General features: G+C 52.1%; 1 protein-coding gene and 1 non-coding gene across 3 annotated transcripts; one reads left to right on the top strand and one right to left on the bottom strand.

Moving 5' to 3' along the window:
* Positions 1–385: 385 nt before the first annotated feature.
* On the bottom strand, positions 386–459 carry TRNAN-GUU (transfer RNA asparagine (anticodon GUU)). The gene has a single exon. It is a non-coding gene; the product is annotated as a tRNA-Asn (tRNA).
* Positions 460–1,274: 815 nt separating this feature from the next.
* On the top strand, positions 1,275–10,734 carry PSMB3 (proteasome 20S subunit beta 3). 2 transcript variants are annotated; one of them, XM_045788829.1, is made up of 6 exons: positions 1,275–1,415; positions 1,732–1,916; positions 4,382–4,489; positions 8,020–8,197; positions 9,633–9,727; positions 10,619–10,734. In XM_045788829.1, exons 1-6 carry the CDS (start codon positions 1,413–1,415, stop codon positions 10,665–10,667), a joined length of 618 nt encoding a protein of 205 aa, XP_045644785.1. In that variant the 5' UTR covers positions 1,275–1,412; the 3' UTR covers positions 10,668–10,734. The 2 variants fall into 2 exon arrangements, with proteins under 2 accessions (XP_045644785.1, XP_087710580.1); XM_087854454.1 differs by having other exon boundaries at positions 9,633–9,733.
* Positions 10,735–11,568: the final 834 nt, after the last annotated feature.

Raw genomic sequence — 11,568 nt, 5'->3', positions numbered from 1 at the left:
CTCGCGCTTTCTTCCCTTCCAAACGTAGTATTTCGAGACTGTAACACCGATTCAGCCAGACCATGGAAAACTGTCCAACCTCCACTGTAAATTCATTCTTAATCCTACGAAAAATGCAACCTGAAACGTATTGCAGAGTGAGACAAAAACCTCTGTCTTCGCGGTTGCTGAAATCCAGCCTGGGGGTGGGGTGGGAGGTAGGCGGTGGAGAAAGTGCAGGAGACGTTATCCCATCATGGACTGAACAACGAATTTTCAATCACAATGATCCTCTGATTTGCTGAAAAAGTATCTCTACCATTTCAAAACGAAATTTGACATTTTAGAGGTTGAGAAGATAACGCTTAGGTTTTCCTTTTGACAGGGAGGAAAAAAAAAAAGCCTGCGTCCCTGGGTGGGCTCGAACCACCAACCTTTCGGTTAACAGCCGAACGCGCTAACCGATTGCGCCACAGAGACTGCGACAACTGCCAGCGTGGCCGCGAGCGGAGTCAATGGGAGCGAGTCTACGAAGGCGCAGGAATACTACGAAAACTCTGCAATCAGGCAAAAGAAGTCAGACCCCGGGGAGAAAGGGAAGGGTCCCGATCGAGGGAGGGGAGGAGGGGAACCTTCACGTCTCTCCTCCATTGGTTCTGGGAGGGGTCGTCGCCGGCTTCCTCTGGATCTTTCTTAGAGAAAGATAAGATGGGGAAACCCGAAATGTCCTTTTTTAGGGTGGCCTGGGTCTTGGGGATACACGAAGTCGACCTGCTGAGAGTCCCAAAAAGCATAACAACCTTGGGTCTCCAAACCTCCCCTTTGCAGCTGAACCCCTGGAGCCCCGCAGTACACCCCCGACGCCCTCCCCCTGCTCCTCCCCCTCGAAACATTAAATATGTACTGAAGGCGCACCTCCTAAATTCCAGGCACCGTTCTAGGCCAGTGAATGTCCAGAGCCTAGTACAGTCCCTGGCACAGAAGAGATGTGTGGATTTCTGGAGTGAATAAGTGAAACAAGCTACCATGAGTACTATGCCCGACGCACAAGCTGATAAGCAACACCACAGCGCTTCAGCTGGGTCCGCGGCCCCTATCTCGGGTTTCACCAGCCCACGTGCACACAGGTCTCGGCCCCGGGATTTGGCGTCTGGTCCCCGGGTCCGCCGCGATCCCAGCGTGCACCGCGGCGCCAGGCCCTTCCGCACTCACAGTGACTTTTCACTTTCCGCTTTCCCATCCCCGGTTTTGGCTTCTCAACCAAACTCCGGTACTGATGACTGACAGATGGGTACAGCCAATAGAAATCAAAATGTCCCGGAAGGGTTGGCCTTTCGGCGCATACAGAGAAGGCAGCAAGAGTGGCTGCGCAGTGAGTGCTGTAGCGGGTTGCTTGCCATTGTGGTGGTTGGAGGTCTCACAACACCGCAGTCATGGTGAGATGGGGAGCAAGGAGGAGGGACGCGGAGTAGGGATGGAGGAACGGAGAGGGTGGCATGGGAGGTTTGGGAGGCGGAGAGGGCCTGGTGGTCGTTTGAAGTTTGAAGGGAAAATGACCACCGTGAGGACCAAGCGGCTGAAGGCGGCTCCCCGCAGCTGCACGGCGCTAATGTCAGAGCTGGAATTTGGGGCGTCCGGGCGCCTCCAGCGTGGAGGACGGTGCGACCAGGAGCCTCGGGATCAGGGGCCGCGCCGGGGGCTCTGGCCGCATTTGGCCCCGGGCGCTGAGCCCCTCCGCTCTGTCTACCGCAGTCGATAATGTCCTATAACGGAGGGGCCGTCATGGCCATGAAGGGGAAGAACTGTGTGGCCATCGCTGCCGACAGGCGCTTCGGGATCCAGGCCCAGATGGTGACCACCGACTTCCAGAAGATCTTTCCCATGGGCGATCGGCTGTACATAGGCCTGGCCGGGCTCGCCACCGATGTCCAGACTGTGTAAGTGTCGGGGGTCCCCGCTCACACGCAGGCCTTTTCTTGGGCTCGCCTTGCCTGGCGTCTTGAGTGGCCCAGGTTATCGGTCGTCTACCAAACAGCACCAGTGAATCGGAGACTTGGCCGGACACTGTAAGCCCTACAGAATTGTATCCTAACCAACTTACACCAGCATTTACTCAGTGCTAGACTCTGCGCAGAACACCTTACCTACGTGGAGTTATTTAATCCTCTTAACTACATTACCAGGTTTCTGTCCCATTTTGCAGATGAAGAAACTGAGAGTCTTAGAGTTTCTTGCCCAAGATGCAAGCTAATGAATGTCATCCAGGATCCCAATGCCGGTCTCTCTTAGGCCTGAGCTCAGTCCCTAATAACTCCAGTTTTAGTTGGGAAAGGCTAAACAGAAAGACAACTAACCCATGATGAGCTGGTGCGTATTAGCTGCTAGATCTGTCATCTAGTGGACAAAGGCTCTGTGATTTGAGAGGAGGGGGAATCTGGGAGATGAAATAGGTCACTATTGTGTTGCTCCAGGTATGAGGTTATTGTCCTGATGGGTGGTATTGGTGGGAAAGGAAAGGAAGGCATTTCTGAGAGTTGTTGCTGACCAGCCTTAGTGGCTGCTTGGATATTGTGAGACTAAATTTAGAATCATTCGTTGACGGTAAGTCTGTGTCTTTTTTATCTGTTACTAGTATCTAGATCAGTAGGTGGCATGTAGGTAATCCCGAAATGTTTTAAAGATGATTTCTGTTTTGAGCATGTTGACTGAAATACAGAAATTGGGAGGACTAGTTTTAGGGGGAAGGTGATGGCTGATTTTGACAGTAATTTTGAAGGGAAGAGGCAAGCCAAGTAGAAACATCTTTCAAGCAGTTGGGATCTTGAGATTATATATCTCAGGGCTGGCGAGGCACTGATCTTTTAAACCTATGGGAACAGATTTCAGAGAGACGAAGTAGGTAGAGGAGAAAAATTAGCTGCTGTCCGAGAGCCGAACTGTATATTTAGCGGTGGGGGGACAAGGAGAAGCCGGAGGGAAAGAATCAGGATAGGATTTTAAGAGGGAAGATGTGGTCATAGGTGGCAGGTCCTGCAGGAAGCTGGTGGCCCAACGAATGGCAGTTCCTGGAGTTAGTTCTTAGAAGATGAAGAGAATAGTTCACTGATGTGGGTGAAAGCTTGTCAGAGAATTTTCTTTCTCATTTCCCTTGAAGCTCCCTCAGTCTTGAGAACACATGACTTGGAAATTCTTCCTAGACCTAACCCAGCCACATCCTGGTGAAATCAAGGTGACAGTTTTGAGTTCCTGTCCCTGTAAAGGCCCCCACCAGCCTTCCTCTCCCCAGCCATGGCCAGTCCCCTCACACCATTGCCTTTTCTTCAGGAGGCTTTCTCACCAAGTTTGTATGTTTGGGGGCAGTAATGGCTAATTTTGCTAGGCCTCAGTTTCCTCCCCCGTAAGAGGAAGCTCAGGTTGCATCTGAGGCTTTGTTCTGTGTCCTTTGACTCACGGCTGTGCAGCTGTGCTTCTGGCAGCTCCGGCATGGGTCTGTCCCCGCAGGGGCCTGTCCTGGGCTCTGAGTTGTGGCGCTGGAGGACGTGTGGCCTTTCTGCTCAGGCACCTTCCAGGCCATTAGTACAGCAGCTGCTGCTTCATAACGCACAGAAGACTTTGTAGGTTTCCGAGCACCTGGTCATCCCCCCCATACATTGTCTCACCGCCCGGTGATTTTGTTGTGTCCCCATCTTATGGACGGAAAAATTCAATGGGAGGATGAAGGCTTAGGTCAGCTCTCGCAGTCCTTTGCTCTTTCTTTTCTTTTTTTTCTTTTTCTTTTTCTTCTTTTTTTTTTTTTCCCCATTGCTCTCTCTGCTGTCAGCCCCCGTCACTGTGTCTGCCGGTGGACTCTTTCGAGGAGTGTAAAGGAGCTGCGTGTTTTATGGTATATAAATTGTTCCTCAAGACAGAGGCAAAATCCACTACTTTTTTTTTTTTTTAAGATTTTATTTATTTATTTGACAGGGAGAGAGACAGCCAGCGAGAGAGGGAACACAGGCGGGGGAGTGGGAGAGGAAGAAGCAGGCTCCCAGCAGAGGAGCCTGATGTGGGGCTCGATCCCAGAGCACCAGGATCACGCCCTGAGCTGAAGGCAGACGCTTAACGACTGCACCACCCAGGTGCCCCCCAAATCCACTTCTTAGTTCCCCTTTTCTCATCTCAAAAAAAGTACGGGAAAAGCAGTGTTAGCAGAGTGGCGTGCTTACAGGTGGTAAGTGGTGGACGAGTCTGAAATGCGGACGTGAGGCTGGACTTCCGTGAGAAGATCACTGGGAGGGGAAGACAGGAGTCTTGGCAGGGGTGGGGATTGTGCGTCTCCCTCCATGCCCCTGACCTTTGCAGGGGGGACACCAGGGGACATTCAGTAGTGACTTCCTACCTCACTTTTCTTCTCCTATTGCAGTGCCCAGCGCCTCAAGTTCCGGCTGAACCTGTATGAGCTGAAGGAGGGCCGGCAGGTCAAGCCCTGCACCCTCATGAGCATGGTGGCCAACCTCTTGTATGAGAGACGGTGAGTGGCAGCGCCGCCTGGGACTTGGGGCTGCAGAAACCTTTTGGCCAGGCAGGTATATAGTATGGAGGGATGCCCGGGAAGATTCCTCCTCCTCCCATTGCTTATTTGCAGGGTGAGAACCTTACTTTTTGGGTCTGTTTTCTGTGGGCCCGACAGCCAAATAGGAAAGAAAGAGTTACTGCAGAAGAGGGCAGAGAACGCAAATAGCAGGCAGACTTGCTTCCAGGCCGCAGAATTAACGCCTCCAGAGAGCGCCCTGGAGTCTCCCAGCCAGGAGCCGCCCGTACTCCAGAGCTCATTCTGTCGGCACTAGATTCTTGGGATCTAGGAATTGGGTGTGTGAATTTCTGTCAGTTTTCTTTGAAGACTTCACGGTGAGGAAAGCAGAGGCCTCGCTGCAGAATCCGGTGTAGAAGCTGGGATCGAAGGAGAGCCCCACGGGGACTTTTCCCCTCAGCTCTGGGCTAACCTGGGTGGCAGAAAGACAAGTGCAGTTCTTTTCTTCCTTTTTTTTTTCTTTTTAAACTTTTTATTTTGAAATAATCAAACTTTGTGAAAAAGTTACAGAAGTACCCTTGAGCTTTCAAGACTAAGTCTTTGCCGTTGCCATACCTGGAGCAATCCTGTGGCCTTTTTAGTCTCACCATCTAAAAACCATAAAAGGGTTGCCTTTTTCTAGGTGTATGTTGATATCCTCAGATGCGATTGTCTGCCATGTGTGGTAACCATGTTTATCAGAATCCCGAATTGAGGAAGGCTTAAATGATTTTTTTTTTAAGATTTTATTTATTTATTGGACAGAGAGAGACACAGTGAGAGAGGGAACACAAGCAGGGGGAGTGGGAGAGGAAGAAGCAGGCTCCTAGCGGAGGAGCCTGATGTGGGGCTCGATCCCAGAACGCCGGGATCACGCCCTGAGCCAAAGGCAGATGCTTAACGACTGAGCCACCCAGGCGCCCCTTAAATTATTTTTTAAACTGATTTCTAGAGGGGGAAAACGTCTTACACGCTTGTAAAAATTAACTCACATTTAGGTATATGTGTAATGGCTCATGTTTTTGTTTTTGTTTTTGTTTTAAGTAAACTCTACACCCAGCATGAGGCTTGAGCTCACAAGTCGGATGCAGAGGTTACTTTAAACTTAAAAAACAAACAAACAGAGTGGCGTGCTCTACTGACTGAGCCACCACCCCACTGTGTTTCTTGATAAGAAAAATACAGAACATCGAGGCTGACCTGGAAAATTCTAGGTTCTTAGCTAGCCGGGGGCTTTCTCTCCAAGCCCGAGTGAAGTCAGTGATTTCCCAGCAGGGTAGGCTAATGCTGTGATTTGCAAACTTGAGTAATGTACAGAGCCTTTTTCTTTTTTTAAAAGATTTTATTTATTTATTATTTGAGAGAGAGAGAGAGAACACGAGCGGGGAAGGGACAGAGGAAGAGCGAGAAGCAGGGAACCCAACATGGGGCTTAATCCCAGGACCCTGGGATCATGACTTGAGCTGAAGGCAGACGCTTAACTGACTGAGCCACCCAGGCGCCCCTGTACAGAGCCTTTTTAAAAGAAAAAACTTCTCATGAATCCCAGAGAATCCACCCAGGTACCTCTCTTTGTGAAACACTGCCCGTGGAAGTTACAACCTTTGGTAGGACCTTGGCATCGGTGTGACTGGAAATACAAATGCAGACCCTGAACTGTGTTGTTGTATTTAGTTTTAAGGTTGTTACCCAGATAATCTAGAATATTCTTATGTTATTCCCAGTTATTGAGAAGAAAACACAAGTTTTTTTTTTTTTTTTTTTTAGATTTTATTTATTTCTTAGAGAGCAAGTGAGAGGGAACACAAGCAGGGTGAAGGGCAGAGGGAGAAGCAGACTCCCCACTGAGCAGGGAGCCCGATGCTGGACTTGATCCTGGGACTGCAAGATGATGACCTGAGAAGGCAGACGCTTAACCGATTGAGCCACCCAGGCATCCAGAAAATACAAGATTTTAAATTTTTTATAGAAGTTGGTACCCAAGGATCTGTTCAAGAAACACAGGATCAGGGGCGCCTGGGTGGCTCAGTCGTTAAGCATCTGCCTTTGGCTCAGGCGTGATCCCAGGGTCCTGGGATCGAGCCCCATATCAGGCTCCTCCTCTGGGAGCCTGCTTCTTCCTCTCCCACTCCCCCTGCTTGTGTTCCCCCTCTCGCTGGCTGTCTCTCTCTGTGTGTCAAATAAATAAATAAAATCTTAAAAAAATAAAAAAAAAAGAAACACAGGATCAAAGCACACTATCTCAACCCCTCCCTTCACCTTAGAATTAACTAGGTTTTTTTTAGAATAATTTTTTACAGAGCTATAATTTAAGTTCCTACTCTTAGATATTCCTGAGAGCTGATATAAGACATGGATAAGTAAAGACAAGACATCATACTTACTGTTTCTTTCTTTCTTTTTTTTTTAAGATTTTATTTTTGGGGGGTGCCCTGGTGGCTCAGATAGTGAAGTGTCTGCGTTCAGCTTGGGTCGTGATCCCGGTGTCCCTGCTCAGTGGGGAGCCTGTTTTCCCCTCTCCCTCTGGCTGCTGCTCCCCCTGCTTGTGCTCTCTTGTTCTGTCAAATAAACAAAATCTTAAAAAAATATATATATTTTTTTATTTGGGAGTGAGTGAGAGAGAGAGAGAGAGTGCACACACAAGTAGGGGGGAGCAGCAGAGGGAGAAGGAAAAGCAGGCTCCCTGCTGATCAGGGAGCCTGATGCAGGACTTGGTCCCAGGACCCCGGGATCATGACCTGAGTCGAAAGCAGATGCTTAACCAACTGAGCCACCCAGGCGCCCCACATCTTACTTATTGTTTGTATTAAGAACAGTGGTCATTAGTTTTTTAGTATTTTATATATAGATATTCTTGACATTAGTTCTTCTCAAAGCTCAGGGTCTAGAACAGGTTGGAAAATCTCCTATTTCCTGTAGGCAGACAGTGAAAGTAGCCCAGCTGAGTATCCTTCTTTGCCTTGCTTGCTCGGAGACTCAGAACAAAACTGCGTTCGGTCTGAGTGTCTTATATTCTGTTTTAATGGTTTCGTTTTATTTTTCGTGTTTTTCTTACAAGTTGCTTCAAAGCTACTTTCAGAAGTGGCGGTATAGATGGATGTATACTAGACTTTCGTTAGGATAGGGAAGGTTAGAAGAAATCAGAATGCCCCAAACAAGGAAGCGGAAGAGAGGGTCAGGGAAGGATAGAAAGGCAAGTGTCCGGGAAAGAAGTCGTCATCGAGCTTTGTCAGATGCCAGGAGGTGGGGGTGACTCAAAGCTGACTGTGTGGCGGGGGGCCTGGCTGGCTCGGTCAGTAGAGCATGGGACGTTTAATCTTGGGCTCGTTGAGGTCAAGCCTCATGTCGGGCGTAGGGTTTAGAACAAGGCTGGCCTTGGGGCAGTGGGTCATCCCAGACAGGCGCCGCCGTCTGTGCTCCCCGGGTCTGAGCCAGGCCTTGTCTGAGGGGCCGTTCTCGAGTGTGGTTCCTTCTGCTCCTGGCCTGCGCAGGTTCGGCCCCTACTACACAGAGCCCGTCATCGCCGGGCTGGACCCGAAGACCTTTAAGCCCTTCATTTGCTCTCTGGACCTCATCGGCTGCCCCATGGTGACCGACGACTTTGTGGTCAGTGGCACCTGCTCCGAACAAATGTACGGCATGTGCGAGTCCCTCTGGGAGCCCAACATGGTGAGTCCGGGGCCCGGAGGGGGGCTGGGCTCTGAGGTGTGCGCCCTCGGCCAGCAGGGAAGCGTGGTGATGTGGCGTGTGACGAGGGTGAGGAGCCGGGGAGGAGAGGGAGCCGCAGCTGCTGGCCGTGGGAGGGTGTCCAGAAGCCCCATCCGCCGGGCCCTGGCGCGGGCCGGCTCCGGGGAGCACGCCTCCTGTCGGGAGACCCCAGGCAGATACTTGCTCAGCAGCGAGAGTCCCCACCGTGGCTTCACGGGCTCGTCGCATCCGTGTTGCACAGACCCTGTACCGGGGCGGGGTTAGAGGCGGCTTGCTGGGTCGGAAACCCGGATCCACGGTCACGTAGTTATGTTCTCAGGTCAGTCATTTGTACCTTCTTGTGCCTCCATGGCCGTAGCTGGAAGGTGGGGACAATGAGGTGGCCCCCCAGGAGCGGCAGCGTGAGGAGAACACTGAGGGCGGGGATGGTGTCTGACATGGGGGCCACCGCTCTGCTGGGCCTGGGGAACCAGGCCGTCTGTCCTCACGGGCTTACTGCACTCTGACAAGTGCGACGGACACCGAGTGCGTGTTAAAATGCCGTTTGTCGGAAGCAGGGCAACGGGAGGGCCTGGCTGGCAGAAGAAACAGCCTGTGCCACGTCCCAGAGGGGCCCGGTGTGTTCAGTGACGAGAGAGCTTGCCGCGGTTGCTGGAGTGGGGGCCGAGTGTGGGGTGAGATGATCGTGGAGAGCAGGAGGGGGCTGAGACTTCTGAGGCCTTGAATGCCGCGCCAAGGAGCTCGAACTTTGCCCTAGTACCTGATGTCAGAGGCCGTCAGCATCCAGAGCCCGCGGGGTAGATGCCATGGGCTACTGTGGTCACCTGCAGGGGGCGCTGAGTGAGGCCTGAGCAGAGAGAGCTGGGCCGGGGAGTGGGGGGAGCGTGCGGCAGCTAGAATCGAGAGGCTTTGGGGTCACCTCAGACAGAAGTGAGGGAGGTCGAGAGTTTTCTAGCTAAGCCAAGTAAGGCGGAGGATGCAGGAGGAACAGGTTTTGGGGGGGGGGTGGGTTCGCAGTCGGACGGGTCGATTTTTCATGTAGCTGTGCGACACCCAGGAGAGCCCATAGACCGCTCATAAAGCGCGGGAAGCCACACAGGGATTCGCCTCATTTTACAGGAGAGGGATCGAGCTTAGTAAAGGGACATGTCACCTGCCCAAGGTCACTGCTGGTTACTGGAGGAAGTTCAGGGCTTAAACTCTCCTTCACTTTCCCTTACATACCCTGCTTCCTTTTGAGGTGCTGAGGGGGCTTCCCACATCCAGGGGACCATCCCTCACTTCAGGCACGGGCATAGCCAGAGTTGGGGACCTTGAGCCTAGAAAAAAGAGAGTGAAGGGGTCAAACCAAGTTAGGGTCCAAGGCTCTGGTCTGAGGCTTCTGCTCGGTCGGCAGGATCCAGAACACCTGTTTGAAACCATCTCACAAGCCATGCTGAATGCTGTGGATCGGGACGCGGTGTCAGGCATGGGCGTCATTGTCCACATCATGTGAGTGTGAGTTGGGAAAAGTCGAGAAGCTTCGCAGACACCTGCCTTTCCCCTCCCGGCCAAACACCTCCTCTTCCCATCCCCCAGAGCAGGTGTGAGGGAGGAAAGGCACTTGTGGTGGGCTTGGGAGAGCGGAAGTCCATGCTGGTTCCCCTGGCTTCGGTCGGGTGAGGCTCTGTGACCCCGAGTCTCCCCCCGCCCCCCGCTTGCTCACAGTGGACGTTTTTCTTCATTAACCCCAAAATCTCAGGGACCTGTGTGGGGATGAGCCACAGCAAAGCTATCGCGGATTGATCGAAACTCGAGGCAACCCCCTCCTCCCCCAGCTTCTGCTCCTGGGTGACGTTTGAGCTCTGGGAGCAGATTTCCAAGCCCAGCCGGTCCCTACCTGCCACCCCCCACTCCCCCTTACTTGTCTGGAGCTGTCACCAGGAACCTGATTGGATGAAGTAGATGTCCTCCCAACAGCTTTCCTTGGGTACATCCCAAAATAAGCATTTGGACCCTTTGGTCACAGGAGAACTTGCTTAGTTAATCATGAAAAACAGACTGGGGCTGATACAGAGAATTTACCACTCGGGTCCTTTATGTTCCTTGGGATGAAACACAACACACCCCCTTCCTGTGACTTGTTCTCTGGGCCTCGGGGCTCCCACCCTTCTCTGGAGGGCTGCACCGTCAAGCCCCGAATCACCTGGACTCTTGGTGGGTCTGGCTGGGGGGATCCTTCACTAGTGTCCCCGTTCCGCCTTTCTCCCCTTCCTCATCCCGGGCTGAGCAGACAAGCTGTTAAGTTAACGCGAGCAGAACAGTTACACTGAGAGTTGGCAGCACAGCCTTGTCCTGCATTCTAGAATGGTGTAGATGTTTTGTGACTTTCTCCCCCTGCAGTGAGAAGGACAAAATCACCACCAGGACACTGAAGGCCCGCATGGACTGACCGTCTGTTCCCAGAGCCTACGTTTTGTTTTGTTGTGTCTCGTTTTTAATAAATAGTTTTTCTTTCACTTCTGCTTCTTCGTCTTTGGGTCTTTTACCAGCCATCCTTGTTCCCGGCTGGGCAGTTACAAAGGACCCGTCGGCGTAGCGCAGCCCTGGGTGTTCTTGGGCTGCAGCGTCCTCGGCAGACACACCAGGGCTCACCTCGACACACCGCTTGCTGAGTGCCCGCTGTGTGCTAGGCCCGGCAGAGCTTTTACACATTCTAGAATTCAGTCATCATGGTGACTTGAGGCAGTTAACTAGCTCAGGGCCACTTTAATAAGTGGCGGAGCAAAGATGGAAACCCATATTCCACCTGACCCCAAAGCCTAGAAGCCTTTTCACTCAATTCTGCTGGACCACTCTCAAATCTTTCATTGTTTCAGGTAGAAATTGGGCCAAGTGGCCACAAGTAAGACCCTTGTGGTTCAGCATCCTTAACCTTGGCTGCACATGCGTCACACGGATGCTCTGATTCCTTCCCTCGATTCTGACTTCACCGGCTGTTAAAGGCCTGGGCTCGTCTCTCCGAAAAGCTTCCCAAATGCTTCCAGCTTGCAGCCTGTGGCAGCGGTTCCCCAACTCGAGCCTCCGTCAGAATCACCTGGAAGGCCTGTAAAAACCATTCCTGATTCGGATCTGCAGAGGGACCCGGGGAGTTCTAGCTCCGATTCCCAGCTGCTGCTGCTACCGCTGGTCGAGGACCACACTGGGAGAACCCCTCGATGTTAAGCTAAGAGTCTCTCTGCTTGGAGAACGTGAGGTACACAGAGGTGACCACGTAGCTAGTTAGGGGAGAGCGGGGACAAGTGTGGTAGGTGAGCGGCCCCTCGCCAGTGCCGGTTTTCCACGGGCGGTGG

Source organism: Ursus americanus, chromosome 23 (assembly GCF_024610735.1).
Source record: "Ursus americanus isolate L20-20 chromosome 23, mUrsAme1.1.p, whole genome shotgun sequence".
In the NCBI taxonomy this organism is placed as follows: Eukaryota; Metazoa; Chordata; class Mammalia; order Carnivora; family Ursidae; genus Ursus; species Ursus americanus.
The sequence above is the reverse complement of the archived record's forward strand: the minus strand, read 5'-3'. Positions and strand labels throughout refer to the sequence as shown.